At 37.4% G+C, this 22,625-nt stretch overlaps 1 protein-coding gene across 1 annotated transcript in view; it reads right to left on the minus strand.

The window, feature by feature from the left end:
- Window positions 1-22,625, minus strand: part of PHLPP1 (PH domain and leucine rich repeat protein phosphatase 1) — a 287,729-nt gene that overhangs the window by 129,740 nt on the left and 135,364 nt on the right. Inside the window, exons 2-3 of the mRNA XM_069100244.1 lie at window positions 19,146-19,342; window positions 15,759-15,884 (exon numbers count right to left, since the gene is read on the minus strand). Coding sequence (XP_068956345.1) covers window positions 15,759-15,884; window positions 19,146-19,342 — 323 coding nt within the window. The remainder of the gene's footprint in view (window positions 1-15,758; window positions 15,885-19,145; window positions 19,343-22,625) is intronic.

A 22,625-nucleotide genomic window follows, 5' to 3' on the forward strand; every position in this document is an offset into this window, starting at 1 on the left:
TCCTCCCCCTCCCTTTCACATACACATATTGTTCCTCCCAAACAAAAAGGAGTAAAGCTGAGCACGGGTGGAGACCAAATCCGGACCCTGAGTTCCTTCTCCATTTCCTTACTGGCACAACCTATGTAAACAAATCCTTTGGTATGTGAATCCCAGAGCATGTTCCTGATGATCCATCAAAAAAGCTTTCTCAATAAGGTGAGATTTCCTTTACAAAGAAGAAGGAAAATTTTTCTATGGTTAAACATAGCTAAAGGGGCAAATTACAGAACAATCTTCTATTTTTCTATTTATTACATCAAATAGCATAACTACTTACTGAACTACTAAGAACCAGCTGCTTCCTTTTAAGCTACCAAATACACAGAAATCCCAAGTCTGGCATACATGGTCAGTCAGGCTTAATTGAAAATATGTAAAGATGATTAAATCTAGTGGTATGAATCTTGCAAATAGAAACAGGAATGATCCATTCATATCAGTTCTAAATTTCTATTTATTTGTATGACTTCTGATCATAAGAGGAAATTGGATAAATAGGGCTCAGATAACTATTATGGCTGAAGGAAACTAAGGCCTACAGAATAAAACGTTTAGGGTTTGCCTTTCAAAACCGGTAGAGACATCTAGGCAGGAAATGAAATTTCAGGTCTATATATTATGAAAAAAAGGAAAAACATTTTTAACACTAAATTAATAAATACTTTTGATACCATAAAATACTCAGTGCTACAGAACCAATACTATCTATTCATTATTAGGGTTTAATTTTTAATGGAAAATTTTATTATTTTACATTTTGATCAATTAATTAAATAATTTAGTTAAGAGAATACAATGTCGTACATAAAATTATAAAATCTCAAAGAATTAGGATATAATAAAATGATCTTTAAAATATAATGAATCTGATTTAATCTTTGATGATTCAGAAGGCACTTCAGGATTCTGCTGAGCCTCTGGGTGAACCATCAAGATAAACATCAATTATCAGCATACTGTAGAAGTGCCTAAGTGCCACTGCACAATGAATTATCCTTGATGGAAGGCTGGTTAATTCAGGTTCTGCAGCACAGATGATTTGCATGGATTTGGCTGGCAATTGTGCACTATTGGCAATTCCAATAAATCACCAGAGAAAATTCATTTGACTCTAAGTAAGTGTTCCATTCAATGGGGAGACAGAAGTTATTCTAGTCACTAGTGACAACTGAGTAACAAGCATCTAAATGTAAGAAAACTATTCAAACAAAATTCATCTTATAAACTGAAAACTTCAGTTGAGAAAATTTTGTCTGCTTAAAATCTCTAGTTTTTGACAGCGTCACAAAGCCAGACTGTGTCAGAAGCCAAACTTGAACTCAGATTTCCCTGGCACTGAGACCAGCCCTCTCTTCACACTAGGCCATGCTGCTTCTCAAATGACCGCTGATGCTAGTAACAGCAACCCACCTAGTTGCCCCCAAGCAATAACAGGAATCTGATTATGTGGATATAGTAGTCTTCAGATCATTTACTTGACTTTTTCTGCATTTTATCTCATTTTCTTTCAATCACAAACATTGTAAAAAAACAAATAACTCTGAAAGACTCAATTCAAAGCAATAACCAACCATGCCTGTTAAAAAAGACCCGTGATGATGGGTATTATCCACCTCTTGGCAGAGAGGTGATGTACTAAGGAAATGTGCTGAATAAGATACATTTTCTCACACAGCTATGCATATCTGTTACAACTTTTCTTTTTTCCCCAGTGGTAGAAGAAGAAGTGAGAAAAAAATAAATGCCTGTTAACTGAAATAAATAAATGTTTAAAAAAGAAAAATGATAGAGAATAAAAATATAACCAGTCTAATATAGCTAGTAGAAAAAAGGAAATCTTATCTAAACTCTAAGATAGTGGGTCTTATTTTGGGGGTTTAAAAAGAAATCATTTCAACTAGGAAAATGCCAGTTGTCTCATTACTTGTAAAAACTTAGAAGGAAAAGGTTCCTGCCTATTAAGAAAAATCAGTATAATATAAACTGGCCACAGAATCAGTATGTACTACTACTGAAGGCCAACATTTCCTATTTATTAAAGTTACAGAGACACAGAAAACAAGATACAGCAACTGTGAGTGGAATTTCCCCTTTGTCTTAGTCCTGGTACCTGAAATCACCATATCACTATAACTTGTAGACATTAACATTTTCCTTTAAGACAGGAAGTCCCGGATGAAGGTGAACACATAGAAAGGTCAAGGCAGTGGTTACTTCTTCAAATAAGTCTTAGTGACTCTGAAAAAGAATCTTGTTGTTGAAAAGGTGACACAGAAAAGCAGGGCAGTTTTGTTATTATTATGTTAAAACTTAATAAACAGTTTTCACTAATAAAACAAATTGCATAAGGAAAGTTCTGAGTTCGGTAAACAATCCTCTTCTATTCTTCTTTGTATAGTGAAATATTCATGCTTATTAAGTTCATGATAAGAATTTTTCCCCCCAAAGAACATTCTCAAAGTGACAAAGAACCAAGATGTCCCAAACCACTTAATTCTGAATTTTGCTGTAAGGTCAGTCTCATAATGAAAGACTGCTTGATAGCAAAGGCCAAGAAGCTCTGGGTGATCACTCTCCTTCAGACTCCTCAGGCCACTTTTCCTTTTCCCTGTCAGTGTCTGGCAGACAGTAAGTGCTGGTTCCAGTAAGTTAGTAAACACTAGCTGCCTTACTGTCTTATTATATGTATACAGGGTGTCCCCAAAGTCTTAGGGCAGTTTTAAGCTATTAGAGCTTAATTGTTAATAACTGTCATAGTCCTCTTTGCATCCCTCATTTAACCTAACACCTTGTACTTACTAAGCACTCCAACATTTGCTGAATTGAATTATTCCCTAATCACTGGCAGAGAAACTAATTACAAACAGATCTCACCATAAGATGTAAGTGTATCTCTACCAGGAAGTTTTAACTCTGGATGCCAGAAACACAGCTCCATCTCCTGGTTATAAGCCCTGGCAGGAAGGATTCCTCTAGCTCTGAGCACTGGTGTTGGCAAAGGAACGACTCCATCAAGACAAGGGTGGGAAGGCAGCTTTAAGGAGTTTAGGTTTAGGGGTTTGGAATACGTACAGATCTTCCTCCTAATTCCCTGAATTGAAGCAACCTCCTGGTGTGTAAAGTTGAAGGGAAGAGAAAAAAGTAATAGAAGCTACAGGTTACTGACACCTGCCCTCTTCTCTTTGTCACCTTCTCTGGCACCTTTCAAGATCAGTCCTATGAAAAGGGTAAATGTAAGCCAGGCCCTAACAGTGTATGCAGAATTCCTTCTCCAAAACACTTCTCATTAGGACAATTCTCTCTTACTCAGAGGGTAGCAGTCTTATTTGGCTCTCCACTGAATATGAGATTAAAAAAAAAAGTCCGTATCCTGGTATTTAAGGTCTTTTACACTCTTGATTTCAACCTTTCTGGTCTTTCAAGACCAACAGCACCCTCTCTCCCATCAAACCAATCCCTTGATATTTATTTTCTACTACATTCCTTCATGTACTCTACATTCCAACCAAATTGGTTACTCCCCCATCTCATCCTGCCCTCTACCATTTGTTTATGTTTGTGTGCTGTTTAGCTGTTTTTCAATCATGTCCAACTCTTCATGATCCCATCTGGGGTTTTCTTGGCAAAGATACTGGAATGGTTTGACATTTCCTTCCCCGACTCATTTTGCAGATGAGGAAACTGAGGCAAGCAGGGGTTGAGTGACTTGCATGGGGTGCCACAATAGTGCATGTCAGGAAGACGAATCTTCCTGACTCAAGGTCCTGCACTCTATCCACTGTACCACCTGCCTAGATTACGTTTGGAATAGCCTGTCTCTAATGTCTGGAATAGACTGGATTCTTCACTGCCTACCGTCTGGCTAACTTGCTGCCTTGTCCATGAAGTGTTGCTGCCCCCCCACTTCCCCCAACTAGTCGGGATTTCCCAATTCAATTCAACAAGCATTTTTAAGAACTTTCTACAGTATGTTCCAGGCACTGTGTTAACTTCTAGACGTATAAAGGGGAAAAAAAATTGAACAGTCCCTGTTCTTGAGGCAATATCCCAAATTCTTCCTTTTCTGATCTCTCCTACTTGTCACATTCTAACTGCTATCAGTCATTTTTCCATGTGTTTTTATATTCCTACTCAACTACAAACTTTTCAAGAGCAGGAACAAGTTATTTGTGCCCTACATGAGTAGGAGCTTAATATGTGTAGGTCTAATGGCATATTTCAAGACCAAAGCTTCTATGTTCATCTTAATGTTTTTACATACACCCAGAATTTGAAAATTGAAGCAAATGAAATTGAAATAAAAGTGAAAACTATCTCAGGAATATATTCACTAAGAGTTTAGTAAAACTATTCACTGTGACAAAAATAGAAAAATTAGTAGAAATATCAGGAATAAGGTAAGTGGAAACAAACAGAGATAGCCTGGAGTGATTATCATGAGGAAATTAGGTAGGATATTTCTAACGTAAAAATATTCTGAATGGTTTAACTCTTAAGATTGCAAATAGGCTAGGCTCAAAATTTAGAGTAAGTCAAAATATTTAAATGACAGCCAACATTCAAATCGGGATTTTAAAGTTCGGTGGCCTTATATCTACTGCATGAATCTTACAATACTATTTCTGGAATCATCACTATTAACATCCTCATTATTCAAACACACAAAGGAGCTGTGGTTTCTTTAATTTGGGAACTCCCTCCACCAAAAGCAGAGGGCAACTCATGTATGACTTAGAACTGTCAAATGAAGCATTAAGAGGTAAAGGGACTTGCCCAGGGACAACAAAGATAATAAGGAGCTGAGTTCGGATTTTAACCCATTCTTCCTGATTCCAAGAACAGCACTCTCACTGTGATAACATGGGAGCCAATATCTTTATTAATCACACTTTGGCAATAGCTGAAACTTATCTGTGGGAACAGTTTAATAAGTTATCTAAAAAGTCAGTACAGTGCACCAGGAAGAGCATCAGATCTGGAGTCAGAAGACTGGGCTCAAATAATCAGGTCTGCCACCTATTACATATTTTGTTCTTCAGTCATTTCAGTCAAGCCCAATTCTTTGTGATGCCATCTGAGGTTTTCTTGGCAAAGACACTGGAATGGTTTGCCATTTCCTTTTCCAGTTCATTTTACAGATGAGGAAACTGAGGAAAACAAGGCTAAGTAACTTGCCTAAGGTCACACAGCTGGTAAGTAGTTGGGGCTTCATTTGAACTCAGATCTTCCTGACTTCAAGCCCAGCAATCTATCCACTGTGACATAAGTGACAACTTAGCTGCTTCTCCTCACCCCATTATTTTTTTTGGAGGGGTTTCTCCCCCTCCAGGGAAACTGGTGTTAAGTGACTTGCCCAAGGTCACGTGGCTAGTAAGTGTTAAGTGTCTGAGGTCAAATTTGAACTCAGGTCCTCTTCACTCCAGGGCCAGTGCTCTATTCACTGTGCAACCCAGCCACCCCTACCTTACCCAATTATTTAAAATGACTTAATCATCCTTTGAAATTTTCTTGCCTTTCATGTGCTTAGTAGTTTAGTCATCCTGGATTATCTTCCCCTACCAGTAAACTACTGTTTCTAAGACTGGGCAAATCACTCTGAGGTCTCAGTTTTCATTTATGAAATGAGAAGCTTAGACCAGATGACCCCCAAGGTCCTGTTTCTGGCTCTCTATGACCTTATAATCTAGTTTACTTCAGAGTTAACAAGTAAATATTCTACTAAAATGTAAAGGTAAATGCTAACATCTGGCAACACGTTTAAATAGAACGTGGCAGGCAAAGAAATAATATTAACATCCATCCTCCATCCAACTTCAGTGTTTTCTAGTCTTTACCGCACTGTTCAAATAAATACTACACTCTGACAGTACAGACTGACTATATTTCCTTCCCAGGATATAAGAGCTGTTTTCTGAAGCTGCTGAAAATAAACTGCTTAAAATTTTGAATATAATTACTCAATGCGCATACATAAAATTTTCCAAACTATTCTCATTTCTACAGTGCTAAACCAACACAAGGATTTCTTTTGGCTATGCATATTTATTCTATGACAGCAAAGTAATCCCTATCTGACCCACACTGGGTTCTCTTCCATACTCTGCTTTGTACTCATCTTTGACACAGTGGTCCCTGTGAAATGGCTATAATGAAAAAAAAATGTCAACAAAAACTTTAGACACGTTAGCAGGATGTAGCCCAGAATATTTTATAAAATAACTTCTCATTATTATAACTTGTTTTATGTAAAAATCTATGTCATAATCAACTAACCCATAAAAATATGACAATCCAGGATGAAAAGAACTACCAAGCAATGACTTGCTTAGGATGACTAAACTACTAAGCAAATAATAGGCAAAAATATTTTCCAAAGATGATTAAGTCATTTTTAAAAGATTCCCTCAAACTGTAGCTAAAGACCCAAGTCTAAAAGCAGAAAATCTTAAGTCGACTACAGTGTATCTAATTGAACACAAAGTGAAAACTAGTACAACCCCTTATCTGAAATCATTAGATGGCAAGCTCCTTAAGGGCAAGAACTGTCTTTGTTTTTATTTATATTTATAGGCTCAACACTTAGGATAGTGGCTGAAACACAGAACACAGGTGTTTAATACATGTTTGTTGATCGACTGATCTGAAATCGATGCAGTCTATACTGTTGGTTCAAGGGCAAAAGTTCAACTTCAAATTACTCTATAACTGTCCTTGTCTTTAAAAAGTATTCAGCACAGATTCACTTGATTGTTAATTCAACATGAAATGCCCTCATCCTTTCTGCACTATATAAATCTAGGACAAATCCATCACAACAAATATCACTGCAACAAAAAAATTCACTAGAGTGAAAGCATTTCCAAGTCAGTGGCTCAGAATAATACTTGGTTGGAAACGCTGCAATGAAAGGAAAGAGATGTTAACTGGCCTATATAAGAAATAAACCAATGAACCTGGGCTACTTTGCAGCATGCTCTATCAATTCAACTAGCAGAACAGGTTCTAAATTCCTAGAAGGAGCTGCATTATAACCTTTTCACATTCCACTCAGAAGAACTGGGTGCCATCATAAGTGAATTTAATTCATTTCAGCTATTAAGTGCCTTATGTGCAAGGTGCTATGATCAGGTACCCACTTGAATATACTGCTCTAAGTCCTTTCAAGCCATTCAACAGCTCAAAGCCAAGAGACCAAATCTTGAGAAACATGCTGAATTTCCTCACCAAATTTCAACACTTAATTTTTGTATTTATATCTGGGGTAAGACTAATAGAACAAAAACTCCTATGCCCTTCACTATTATTCACAACCATTCTAGAACAGCTTGGACTGTTCATACCACACCAGGGGCAGCTTTACTTTTGTTTGCTTCTAGCACACCTCACAAAGTACCTGGCACACAACAGACAATAAATGCTGTCTGGTTGATTGATACAGAAACACTCTACTATATGACCCTAGTGATGGAAGGAACTTCAGAGGCCACTGAGTCCAGCCTCCTCTAACTGAGGCCCACAGAGATTAGGTTACTGCCCATGGTCACACAGATAGTAAGCATCAGAGGCAAGATTTGAGCCCATCTAGATAGATAAAAATTATAGAAGAATACTAAAGAAATCCTAAAGCAATCCTAAAGAATCCTAAAAAAAATACTAAAGCAAGAATCCTAAAGAAGTAAAAATCTTGGGGCGGCCAGGTAGCACAGCAAGTAAGAGCACCGGCTCCAGTGTTGAGAAGACCTGGAGATGGAATCCCGGGCTCAGACACTTTGCACCCACCCAGAAACACCTGGTCGTGTAACCTTGAGCAAGTTACTTAACCCCAATTGCTTAGGGGCGGCCAGGTGGCTCAGCGAGTAAGAGTACAGGCTCCAGTGTTGGGACAACCTGGAGATCGAATCCTGGGCTCAGACACTCAGCACCACACCCAGAAATAACTGGCTGTGTAACCTTGAGCAAGTTACTTAACCCTGATTGCTTAAAAAGAAAAAAAAAAAAGAAGAAGTAAAAATCTTAAAGAATCCTAAATCCAAAATCCTGTTTAATCTTGTTTATATGAATTGAGGACTTATAAAAAGGAGGCTACAGTTATATGAATTTTCCACAAAAACTGAAATCCATTTCCCTTTTCCACCATACCTACAATCTTAATCCAACTTTAATACTAGCTAAACCAAAAGTCGCACGCTTTAAAGTGAGGCAATCTTGTGTCCCAATGGTGACTAATATTTCTAAATTAAAGATTTTAGCAGAGAATGGGGGAGGTGGGATATGCAAATGAAAGACTTTGAAAAACAGTCTCTTCAAGGCTAAAACAACATATCTAAAATGTATGCATTTGAAAAAGTAGGTCATTGAGCTAAACAACCATAAAGTCACAATTTCTATGTCACTCATCTTAGTTGCCAGAATCTTTTCATTTGTGATTATTCTGCTGTTCCCCTACTATCTAATAACTTTTAGCTTCCCTTTATCTATTTATATCTGTCAAATCCTTAAAAATTGCTTGACACTTAATCCCAGAATCCTGTCTCTCTCTCTCTCTCTCTCTCAGCTAGAAGGGTCTTCAGTCTCCTCCAATCCTCTGAGTTTCACAAGTGAACTGAGGAACAGATTTACGAGGGGAAAAAAGCTATGTTTATGCCTATGATAAAATGGGCTACTAAAAATATAAAAGGCTCTAAGGAATAATAATTGATGTGAATGTTATTGGAAAAGTTAATGGGTCAAGCATCAAAAAAAGCAACTAAGCTGCATTAATTGGGAGCTGGGGGAGTGGATACAATAATGGGACATATTAGAATGATAATTTATTAGTCATCTACGGTACAGGGCCTAGCTGACAAAGGTCATGCATACTTAGTCAAAGAACAAGTGAAGAGATAGAACTAATAATATACTAAGAACAAGTGTGACATAAAGATTAGGATCTTTTTCAGTTAAAACTACTGGTGCCTCAGGGGCAAAGGAAAAAAAAGTTATGTTTCACCTATAAGCTGGCTACTTAGTGACGAATTATAATTGCAAGATCAAAGTCAACAAGAAACATCTTGGGATATTTGATCATCTCACATCACAGTGTCCATGACAAATATTTACAAAATACCCAAGGTCAAAATAACTTGTACAGTTTATGTACAATATCTGTTGCAGAGAAAGGGGTAAGAAAAAGTCAACACGTTATTCCTGATTAAATTATCACATATTTGAATATTTAATTGCTTCAATACAAGGATGGGCAAAAATATGTTAAAAATATTCTTCAAGAACTACAAATCCCCATGCCTGAAATGATTTCCTACTGTGTGAGGGTCATTCTCAAGCCAGCTATCTACACAGAGTAAGACCACTAACCTGTTCAGAGCAAAGCTAAAAGATAATACACAAAAAGAATAGGGAATAAGGGGGAAAAAGATATGGCAAGCAATCAAAACAACTTAATTTAAACAAACTGATGACACCAAAAGATCAGGTGGCAGAATGGACTTAAACACCAATTATTACTATTTCCCACATAAGTTTAATTATAACAAAGATACTAAAATAGCCTAGAAACCAGTTTGACCAGCAAGCATTTTTCCTCTTTGCCAAGCTTAGAAACAGGGCAGCCAGCAGCAACACTGATTCAGAATATGTATAAATTCATCTTACAGAGAAGTACAATGCTGCTTACTTTATCTTGCATCAGTTCATGTAAGTCTTTGTTTCTCTGTGTATGCATCACATTCATCATTTCTTACAGCAAAGAAATATTCCATTACATTCATGTACCACAGCCGGTTTAGGCATTTCCCAATCAATGAGCATCTACTTTGTTTCCATTCGTTTCCATAAAAAGGGCTACTATGAATATTTTTGGTGTCTAAGGAGACTACCTATTTAAAAAAAAAAAATCAAAGATCTCTTGGGTTACATATCTGGTAACAGAATCTCTCTTGATCATTTGTATAGACATTTTAATTATTTTATTTGCACAATCCTAAATTGCATATACATATCTGCATGTAAAATATACAAGTACCATAAAAATACCTTGTAAATTTTTGTACCTATATTACATTATAGATGTATATATGCAGATACATACATAATGTTACACAATACATGCATATTATAGTGTCCATGCATGTGTGTACGTGTATGATATATATACACAAATGTAAGTTTGTCAGTAACTTAATAATATATTTAATAATTGTTCATCATTACATATCACTTTAAAGCTTGCAAAGTACTTCTCTATTAAGTCTTTTGATAAAAATGATTTGTGAGGCAGATATTATCCACATTACATAGGTGAGTACACTGACGGTGAGAAGCTAGTAAGCAGCTGAGGCATAATTCAAACTCAAGTCTTTCTGACTTCTAGTCCATAATTCTGTCCCCATACATTTTTCTAGCTCTCAATATTTTTCAAAAAACCTTCATATCCACTGTCTCAACTGACCCTCATAGCAATTTCTGAATTAGATAGGGTAAGTATTTTTATAACAGTTTACTGATGACTTACTGGTCCAAGTTCCAGCAAAGTAAAGTAATTTGTTCACGGTTCCACATGACAGAAATACAGCAGAAAACACAACATAAAACTGATAAAAATAAAAATCCTTTTTAGATTGATTACAATGTGAATACGTTAACTGATTTCTAAAACATGCAGTATACACTATGTTAAGGATGAAATCACAAATAATATTGCAATGTGTCTCACCAGCATTCACGTCTAACCCACAAAAGAGTGAAAATATTGTGAAGGTGCCTTATGTAATCTTTTGGCAGGCAATGCTCAGTGATACAAAGTAATTTCCAAAAGAGTAAATAAACAAGGGCTCTTCTTAGTGGCTGGACTGTCCCACATCAGTAGTCTTTCATAGTAATGAGTCAAGTGCAATTAAAATGGGGGGGAGGGGAACGACAGCATTCTACTTATAGCTAAAACTTAGGAGGATGAACAGAACAAAAAATTTCCTCTCAAAGAGTCACACAACTTGAATTTTTTAAAAAAAAACATCACTTATTTCGGTTTCATTCTTTTTGTCATCCTGGATTAAGCCGACATGGTCCTTGAAAAAATCACAAATTCAATTTAGTATTCCACACTCTGGTCTGTTTGTTTCCTTCTGCATTGTATCAACAAAATGATCTGTTATTCAGACATTCTGGTGTTGGGGCAATCCATTTTGTGAATGCTTCTTTTCTTCTTGAGAAAGGAAAAGGAAAGAAGAAACTGTTTCCCTGGTAACATGAACTTGGCTATATTTTACTATAACTTTAAAATACTTTTGCATATAAGGAAGTGCAGTTTATAGTGGGTAGGGAAGTTGGACATAGAAGGCTCCTTAAATTCAAAAATACACACACCTCCTACCCACCCTCAGTTACCCCAAATGACCTACAGGGGCCCTAATTAAGCTTCCCTTGCTATATTGTACCTGATCTGCTAACTCAGCATACAAACCAATAGATCCTCAAGAAATTATCTCCCCACATAGGAAGAAAAAAGGGCATTTTTCAATCCTGATCACTCTTCAAACAGGATGTTTGTCTAGTTTTTGCTCCCTCTTTTGCTCTGGCAGATATATATACATATACATATACATATATATATATATACATATATATACATATATGTGTTAGGACTTAACCTCCTTGATCCCTGCAACTTCTTTATTAATCATTATGTGAGAAACACACTTTTGGGGTTCACAGGACCTCTCAGGTAGGGTTAAGGAATGAGCCCAAAGCTTCTGCTGCCCACTGTTTCCCTGGGGGCCCTGTGGAAGATCCATGTGGGATGCCCCTCAACAAGGCTGTGGGGATCACAGGACTTCCAGATAGGGTCAGGGAGTTAGCCTGGGATGAGCTTCTGCTGCCCACTGCTTCCATTTTTGAGGGGGACCCTTAGGAAAACCCATATGATAAACCCCTTAAGACAAACCCCTTCTCACTGAAAGAACTCAGAAACAGTGTACAGAAGGTGTTTATGCTTCCAGCAAGGAAGGGGTTTCCCTAGGAACACACCCACACTCAAACCTAAGCAGGAGTGAAGGGTCTATAAGTTCTGTTCTTCCTGGTAGACTTAGGGTTGGTTAAATTCCTCAAATTCTTTATTTCATTTCCATATATATATATATATTCCATATCTATCTATATTCTATATCTATGTATATATTCTATATTCCCTCTATATATAGTCAAATTTCTCAAAGGTTAATCAAATTCCTCATACTCTTCACTTTGTTTCCGTCTATATATTCTACATTCCCTTAATATATGTAAATTATATGCAGATTACAGAGACTTGGTAGTAAGGACACTTGAGACCTGACCAGGACCTGATGTCTTCCCTGCTAAGATCAAGAGCTGTGTGCCATACTCCCACCTTTCTAGTTCCCTCTGGCCATTGACATAGTCCCAGGAAGGCCATGGTTTTAGTAAAGTAAGGTAAGCCAGAGCTTCCCCATAGCTATTGATTATCTTCCAATAACTTCTGTGGGAGCAAAACAGGATTCCATTATATTCCTTCTTACAATTATGACTCCCCAAAAGTTGGAGGGTTTTGTTAACTGAGGGGAAGAGAAAGACAATTTAGCACAGATGCTATATTTATTCACCTATTTCCCTTGCTTCTCAATTTGGGGAATAAATCATCTACCCTCCCTCCCATGATATCACCTAGGAAGGAAGCTTTAGTTACCACTAAAGTCAAGCTGCTAAAGTCTTGGTTAGGAAAGCTGAAAGTTAATCAATCTCCCAATTTGCTGAATAAATAAAAAAGGAGAATATTAGAAGAGTAGACTTGAGATCTGGGGTAAGTTTTCAGGCTAGAGGAGGGAGGGGAGGAGAAAAGTGGGCTATAAATATGTCATTTGCTAGACTGGCCTATCAGAATAATTCACTGGGATTATCTCCCTATTCTTCTCTTCAATAAAATGGCTGTGCACAGTGGTTTTCTGTTAAGATCTATGTATAGATCATGGAGATATTATAACTTGAATGATTAAACACTTAATAAATGTTTTCTAATTAGAGTAAAAAAAAAATCAAGAGAAAAGATCCCAGATTTACTTCTTTCTGGGTGGTCGTCATCATCATATTTGCTTCCTTTGATTCCCCACTATCTCTCCCATCTTCAAGTTTTACTTAAAGGTGTGAGGTCTGAGAACCAAAACCTGGCTTTGCCTATAGTTTTGATAATACTCAGTGCATGTGCCCAGATTATGGCTACTAGCTAGTATCACCTCCATCTTGTCCCAACAGGAGGAAAGGAGGCAGGTAGGTGGTCTGAATCCGTGGTCCCAATTCCATCCCACCAGCCAAAATGATGGAGTAAACTGGCCACCAAAATTCTCATGCCTTGTTTAAAAGGCTCCAAAATGGTGTGTGCACATCTGTGGTCCTTGCCTCTTCTCTTATGGATGAAGTCGCCTCTTTCCATATGTTGTTTACGGCGAAAATTTAAGTTTTCCTGTTGCTGGCTTGGCACTGCCACTGACATCCACCTCTTAATCAGTTTAAAAAGTGATAGCGGCAGAGAGACAACTTATTTGTAGTACTTTAAAAAAAAAAAAGGTTGACCAGATAATTTGGGGTGATATCAAATTCCTAAGTTTGTACCACACAATGAGGCCCCTTTTCTGCCTGAGCCTAATGCCTACCAATCATGCACATATTTCCTAAGGGGGACCACACTGTGTAGTAAAACAACTGAACTCTGTATTTTTCATCCTCTTAAAAAAATTACTGTTTCAATCACAGTATATATGAGACTCTATCCTAGGAATGAACAGCATACTTTCAAGTGATCCCTTAGCTTTGGTAAACTATCAACTGAATACTCACATGATCACTCATCATATTGAGTGTCTAAAACATATTAAAATATCTCTGGATGCAATGTGGTACTGTATAATCAGAAACTTTTATGCAGCATAAAATACCAGAGTAGTAATATCTTATTTTATTATACTTGAATTCACTCTACCAGTGAAATTTAATAGTAGCAGATTACTAATACAACCTTAGGTTTTTGTTTTGTTTTTCTACATTTCCCACTACAAGATGAATCTGTAGAACAGCTGAATAGATGGACCTATTTCATCTGTCAACTGTATGTGTAACTCAGAAAATTGTGTTTGGTTGTTTCTTTCCCTATTTGCCTCATGGTGAGTTACTGTCTCATAGGTTTTACAAGAATAACCAACACCACCAAAACTTCCTTTGCCAAGTAGACAGATTTACTAACACTACCAGGCTAAGGTGCATTTAGTATTGGGGCAGCTAGGATAGTGCTGGCTTTGGAGTCAAGAAGACCTAAGTCCACATCTTGTCTCAGACACTCACTAGCTCTAAGACCTTGGCAAATCACTGGACTTCTCTCAACTTCAGTTTCCTCATCTGTAAAATGAGGATAATAATGGCATTTACTTCCTGGGCCTGATGTGAGGATTAAATTATGTAAATCACGTTGCACACTTTAAAGTGCTGGGTAAATGCCAGTATTGTTCCCTCCAAGAAAAAGAGAAAAGGATTCTAAGTCATAAGCGTATGACAATGGGCATTTAGTTCATGTTTACTTCTTCATAGATGGATCCATGATAAGAAATTTCCTGTTCAGAACTCCCTTGGCTGATGCAGATCAGCAACTTATCTGTAACTTAAGGACCAGAGTCATCTGGCAACACTAAACAAAATCACAAAACTAAAGGAGAAAATAAACAACTACACAGTCTGCATGCTTCCTAAGAAAAAATATAATTTTGGTTGGTGTTGCAAAATAACTTGTTTTTAAGTACTACTGCCTACCCAATTTGTTGTTCTTCCATCTATCTAAATAACAAGTAACCATATCAGTCAGACTGCCAGAATCACCAAGTGAGCAGAAAATTAAAAGGGATTATTAATTCACAGGTATCCCAAAGGTGCTATTGGAATGCTTACTTACTCTTTTGACCCCACAATGAGTTTTTATTATTGTATTTATAAATACTAGGCATGAAATCAAGAGATATAACCCAACAGCTCAATCAGAGTATTATCAGATTTTTTAAAAAAAGCCTACACAAAAAATATTTGAAGCATCTGGATTCAGTTTAGGGTTGTTGTGGAGTAAAAAAGAAATACAATAAAATTTTTTAAATGTATAAAATATGAATTAAAAAGGATATGATTTCATCTTGACTGTGAATGGCTACTTCATCTAGTGAGTGGCATGAAAAAGGACGAGAACTGGAAAGGTAAATTATTTGTAAGGTAGAGAGAGAGTTAAGGTGAGAAGGAAGAAAAGGACACTATCAGACTTCATTTAGAATCACTCCAATAGTTTAGAGGAAGTCAGCCAGAGTTAGAGATTTTAAGGAGGAGTTTTTAATCTAGATATTCTGGCTCAGTCTTAATCAGGGACATCCACTTGAGTCTTCTCAATCTCATTATCCTTACTTATCTATAACATGAGGATAGTGATGCCAAACCATCCATTAGGTACTTGGAAGAGTAAGCTCTTAATCACAAACCTGGCAAGCATAGGATACAAACAACAAACCGAGGCTACAGCCAACGTTCAACTTAGAAAAAACTTCAGAATTGCTAACCACCAGCAGTATTTAAACAAATCCATGTGTGTGCTCTAATACAGAACTGGGAAGGTGATTCAAGGGAAGCTAGCCACTCTGGAGGCTGAACAGAACTCTGGGGGGTGAGAAAGAGTGATTGCTTACCTTGGACACTTGTCGAAGCCACCTTAAGTACTCAGTAAAAGTATCAAAACAAATGTAATAGGTCTGGCTTTGAGGTCCAGAGGAACTGAAGGCTAAACAGTGCTGGTGCTTCTTTACTTCTTCAACCTACAGGGAAAAAAAGATAGACTAGAAATAAAGGCAGGACCCACAGATGGAACCTATACTCAACAAGAAACCTCACAAGTGGGGCAGCCAGGTAGCACAGTGAGTAAGAGCACCGGCCCCGGAGTCGGAATGACCTGGGATCGAATCCGGGCTCAGACACTCAGCACCCACCCAGAAACACCTGGCCATGTAACCTTGAACAAGTTACTTAACCCCAATTGCTTTAAAATAAAATAAAATGAAATGAAAGAAACCTCACAAGTCAAGAGACATAAAGGATGGCCCCTAGCACTTTGGATGGACCCGGAAACCCCCATCGAGATTCAGGAAGGACATGGACAAGAGTCTCACAGTATGAGAAGGCACAGGTGGGATGAAGCAATCACTGATCCAGCTTAAAAAACAAAAAATGTATAACTTATAAAGAAAGTTTCTTAAGAAATTTCCATTTCTCCTGTCCTTATAAACTACTCAGATTTGCAAAAAGATTTGCATTTGAAGGAGGCAGGTTATTTTCCATGGAGTTTCCCTGTCTGGTGAAATGTTCTTCCTCTTTTTTCTGCATGGAACACTGCTTTCCCATATCCTCCCCCTCCACACACTAGGTATTGGGATTCTCACTTCCTCTTGGAAGGATTTTTTTTTAAATGCTAAACTGAGTAATACTATTTTTTTTATTGTATACATACCACAAAGCCTCCAAACGTTTTAAATAAATTAAATAGAAAGTAGAAATAAACTTAAGGTCATCCTAAATTTTTAAAAGGACAGTTAGGTGATACAGTGGATAGAGAACCAGACCTTAAGTCAAGAAGAACTGAGTTCAGAATCTGGCGTCAGACAATTATGAGTTGTGTCTGCATAAGTCACTTAATCCTGTTTGCCTCAGTTTCCTTATCTGTAAAATCAGCTAGAGAAGAAATGTTAAACCACACCAGTATCTTTGCCAAGAAAATCCCAAATGGAGTCACAAAGAGTTGGACACAACTGGAAAAATGAATGAACAACAACAAAATTTTTATAAAATCATGAACTCAGAACAACTATGTCATCTAGAATGTAAAAATATAGTAAGTAGTCAGGTTTCCATTTGGGCACTTGTTAGGAAAAGAGAAAAATATAAAAAGGAAAAAGTAAGAAGTGTTTCAAAAAGTCAAATATCTATCTATCTCTTAGGGGGGAAACTGAGAATGCTCTAAGGAATCACCTTAAGAAACATTTATTATCAACAGTTTACCTAAAGGTGAGTTTTATTAAGTACCTTTCATCAGTCAAGGTAGACAAGCAATACACATCTGACCAGGGAGAATGCCAAACTCACAATATTACCTCCTAATGAACATTGATGGAGTGACAGAAGAGTAAGCTATCCCAAACCATGTTTTGGGGGGTCTTTTTTTATATGGGGGAGGCAGAACCATATCCTCTCATTTTAGGCTTCAGTTCAAAGTAGAGTTAAAAGGGAAATGGAAAACCACTTTTGAAAAACTACACTGCAAAAAGTAAAGTATGCCTCCCCGCCCCTCTCAACTCAGATAACTGGCTTTTAAAAGACTAAGATTTAATCACTTCCAAAGCTTACCTAGAACAGGTCTTACAAGGTCTGCCTGAGAAAAAAAAAAGGAAGTTATTAACTCCCAGTTCATTCAATTATGGAAGACCACACAATGGTAAGCCCTAGCACAAACCAAGACTGAGAGCTTGCATATCTCCAATATAGTCAATGCAAACCCTAATCATGGTCTATGCTGTCATCTAACTATATGGAGAAGAGAAAAATTGACTTTTTTTTTTTTACCTGGGAGGATGTCAAACACAGAATTTAAATTTTCATTAGGAAGTTGTTTCTGATATTGATAAATAGGTTCACAAAAATCTAACGAGCAAGAGACCTGATTCCTAGATTAGTACCATTCACTTAGATAAATGACTGTAGGCATGATGCGGAAAGTGGGAAGGGGGTGGGGGTGGTGGGGGTGGTTTCAAAAGCCCTAACCTGGTCTAAGAAAAACTAATCTCCTACTTTTGAAGCTAAATGTGAACTTGGTTAGGATCAGGATCTGTAAGAACCAGGGTTTTTAAAAAATGCACTTTACACATAGTAACTCCCTGAAAATAATTAATCCCAATTATGTGAAGTTGTCAAATAAGGAAGGAATACTTTAAACAATGTAAAATGATTTTTTTAAAAATAATTTGCTCTTGCTGAAGAGTCAAAAGGGCCTCTGTGCATCCTATTCCCCCTAAATCAAAGTGTCTAGAGATCAGATTTTTGCCAAGTGAAAAATGATTACTTTTAGTTAACATTTGATTTCCTTACTTTCCTTCTTCCCAGCTTCCCCTACATACATACACAACAAAGAGAAAGTACCAAATGAAATCTCTTGCTCAATGCCTTTCCCACTCCATTGTAAACAACTCATTTTAACCTCTTAACCTGCCCATCAGCACAGTCAAATTACTTTAAATCTCACATCATTTAAACATAAAAATAAATTGATATTTAATTCAATCAAGATTTTAAGGGCCTACACTGGGAATACAAAGACAGAAATAAAACAGGCCCTGCCTTTAAAGAGCTTATTTTCTACAGGGAGGGATATAATATGTACAGAGATAAGGAATTATCAGGTAATGTGAGGAGGAAAAGAACAATAGCCAAAGAATACACTAGGGAGGGTTTAGGGAGAATGAGGTCGTGAAGGAGAAGCTTAGGGAATCACAGAATGTTTTTGAACATAGGAATAATATGGTTAGTCCCTGTGCCTAAGAAAGATTATTTTGACAGCAATATAGAGAACAGAGTGGTGGCAGGGTCAGAGGAGAGAAGGGGCTTTCACAACAGACCCTGTTGTAAAACCTTGTTGTAAGACCCTTGTTGTAAGACCCTTGCTGTAAGTAAAAGCTAGGTGGTAGAGTGGGCAGAGCACCAGCCCTGGAATCAGCAAGACCTGAATTCAAATCAATCAATGAAATACTACTTAATTTTCTTTTCTTTTTTTTTCTTTTTTAGCTTTAGTTCATTTATGGTTCATAAAGCACCGTATGAAAGCAGCCAAGTAATTCTCCTGTGAGCTAGTTAGCCTCACTCACAGACCTTAACACCAACCAGCTGGCCAAGCAATCCTGTAATGGTACGCTACTGGTCACAAAAGGGATCAATGGAGATGTGGATGGGTGAACACAAATTAACAACATGGTTTAGAAGCACAATCTTTGTATACTAAATTTTATGCATTTAAAAAAAAAAGTACAACTTACTTTTCCACCAATTAGTGGGAGGACATGCATCTTTCCAGTCAAGCTGTCTTTCACAGATGATACAATGAGGCATGTTCCACACAGGATAACTTGACGTCTTGTCCATCGGTTCACTGGTAACTGCATTTTCCCTTTTCGAACATTGTACATTCCTGAGAGCTGAATCCGTTCAGAGCTACCAGTGCTATGGGGCTTTCCTGAAACAAAAGGAAATACTTTAGCTTAAATATTATGTCTTTTTTAATTCTTCATAGCAGACGAGTTACCCGGTGATTAAGAAAGGACAGTGGAGAAACCAAGGCATTCTATTACTGAAAGAATTTGAACAAGACTGTAGTCATGCTGTTGACATAAAGGCCCCTATAGCTGGTTTATATAAACATTCTGCCAATTATATTTTTACTTCAGGTAAGGAGAAAATCCTCTTAAATCTCTGAGGGGAAAAAAATCTGATTTTATTTTTTCTTTTTTTCCCCTTTCATGCCCCTCCAAGCCAAAACTAAGTTTAAAAAGAAATCTCTTTAAAAATCTGAATCAACAACTAAAGGTAAGAATAAAAGGTAACAAATCCTGGGAGGAAGTATGGTTCACTGGAAAGTCAAAAGGCTCAGAGTTCAAATCTTGGATCTACAATTTACTACCTTACCCTGGGCAAATTAATTAACATTTCTGAACCTCAGTGTTTTTTTTTTTTACTTGTAAAATGTAGGTGTTATAATAAATGACCTCTGATGCCCCTTCTATTCTGAAATCTATAATTTATGTTCTCATGATACTGAAAACTGGGAAATAAAATTCCAACCATAAGAATGAGAATAACATTCAATATCAGGCATTTATTTGTAACTGGACAGTGTCAATGACATTAACAGCTGATTTTTTCCCCCTGAATGCACATCTTCTAGATGCACTACTACTATAAGAGAAAACTGTCTAAAAGCCAACACTATTGCATCATTATAAATAGCCCATATTCATTCACAGGGTTGTGAGGATCAAATTAATCAATATGTGTAAACTGCTCTATAAGCCTTAAGAGTGGCAGCAGCTGCTACCACTATGTCACACAGAGGCTACCCTATGGCTGGTAATAAAGCTATATTCTAGACTTTCCTTTTACATGCACATGTACACAGGCACACACACACAAACATGGAAATTAATCTGGCATAACTCCATTTAGGCAAGTCTCATGACTGGAACAGAAGGGCTGCTGTAATTTATATGACACAATGGGCAAGTTGTATCAACAAATGAAGAAGTACTTCCTCAGTTCTAGGCACGACTATACACTACCAGGAGCACTGATGTCATGTACAGAAATAAATTTGAAGAGGAGAGAAAAACTCTAGATTCAAGCCAAAACCAGAAGTGAATTTGGAGTCATTCGTTCATTCATTCATTCACTCAGGTTAGCACATTTAATGAAATAAAATAACACTAATTAACATTAATATATAACCAATTAACATTAACATATACTTCTCATCACATCAAGCAACACTAAAACTTGTTCAATGTTTTTACAAGTGACCACAGCCTATGTCACTGAAGGACCACAGCCCTCCTCAAAACATGTCCCATACAGAGAATCCTCTCACATAGCTTCAATTTCCTGAATATCTACATTTTGACAGTGCTTAAGCAAACAGCAAGGGCAGCTAGGTGGTGTACTGGTACAAGTGCTAGGCCTAGAGTTAGGAAGACTGACCTTCCTGAGTTCAAATACAGTCTCAGAGGGGCGGCTAGGTGGCGCAGTGAATAGAGCACCAACCCCGGAGTCAGGAGATCCTGAGTTCAAATCCAGCCTCAGACACTTAACACAAAAAGTAAATTGCCTTCCAAAAAGCAAAATAAATAAATAAATAAATAAACAGATAAGGCCTCAGACATTTACTAACTATGTGACCCTGGGCAAATCACTTAACCTTGTTTGCATCAGTTTCCTCTTCTGTAAAAGGAGAAGGAAATGGCAAACTACTCTAGTTTCTTTACCAAGAAAGTCCCAAATGGGGTCACAAAGAGTCAGACAAAACTAAACAACAATAAACAACAACAAACAATAACACTGGCAGCTCTGATATTCCCTTTCTGTCCCAGAATAGCATCTAGCCTCATGGCAAAGCAAAGGCTTGGAGCTAGAAGAAGGACCTTGGAAGAAAATCTAATCCAGCATGTTCTCATTTTATAAGTGAGGAAATTAAAGCCCAGAGAGCTGAAACAGCTTTCTTCATGTCATACAGGTGAACAGCAGAGTCAAAGAATATTAAAAATCAGTCACAGTTCTTTCAAGGATTCTGATAGGATTTTTAAATTCCTCCATGACCTAGGTGATATTTATCAATGAAAGCACTTTATTCATAACTTAGACCAAACAAGATAACATATATAAAGTGCTTTAGAAACATTAAAGCACTATGTAAATGGTAGCCAGTATTATTATTATTCACACAGTGTGTTTAAGCCTTATTAAGCAATTTCCTTACAACAATCCAATAGGGGAGGATATGCAAAGGCGTGGTATGTTTTACAGATGAGCAAACTGACTTGCAGCAAGGTAACATAGCCAGGAAATACTGGAAATAGGATTTGAATCCAACTCTCTTGATTATGTTCGGAACTCTTTCAGTAGATCACAGATGTAGATCATGGAAGGGCCTTAGAGGCCAATGAGTCCGACATCCACATTTTACAGGCAGAATCATAGCTAGCAAGAGTCCGAGGTAGAATCTGAAAAAAGGTCTTCCAGACTCTAAATTCAGCACCCACTCTACCACACCATGGAGAACTATATCTTGGAAATTTAAGTATTCCAACATTTAAGTGACCGGGGAGTAATAGCGGACATCGCTTCTGAGTGCCCGTATAACAGCAGTGTCTAGGTTAGACCACAGATGTAATTCTTTCCTCATTCCAAAGAAGGCATTTACAGAGAGGAGAGCTGAAATTCAAAATCTAAGAGCTCCCATGAATGTGGCAGAGGCTGAGATTGGAGAGAAATCAGAAGCATAAAATTTTGAAGCTAGAAGAAAACTTATAGACAAGGAAACCAACATGGATAGGGTAAAGCAACTTGTTCACAGTCATTGAACGAGAGATTGTCAGTGTGGGTGCTAAAACCCAGATTTCCTGGGATGGTCAGTTCAGGGCTCTGCCCAATACACTCTGTGAGGTGCATCCTCCTCCAAGCACCAGGCCTAGAGTTGTAGCAGCAAGCACCCCAGCATCCCCAGGGTGGCTGCCAACACAGGTTCTTAGATCTGCTTCTCCAAAGGAAAGCAACTCAAAATGGGTTAACAATATAACTTTAATCAATAAAAATTAATCAAAAAAATAATCATTTTACCTAGTTCAGGGGGAAAAGTCAGCACCCCGAACTTGACAGAATACAAACAGAAGTTCCAAGCAGACAGAGAAACAGATCAGCATACAGGCTTCCAGCTGTCCGACCATTACATCCATACCTAATCAGTTACCAGA

The sequence above is a fragment of the Petaurus breviceps genome, unplaced genomic scaffold (genome assembly GCF_028583685.1).
Source record: "Petaurus breviceps papuanus isolate PSGF00001 unplaced genomic scaffold, PetGlider_PUasm1.0 38, whole genome shotgun sequence".
Taxonomy (NCBI): Eukaryota; Metazoa; Chordata; class Mammalia; order Diprotodontia; family Petauridae; genus Petaurus; species Petaurus breviceps.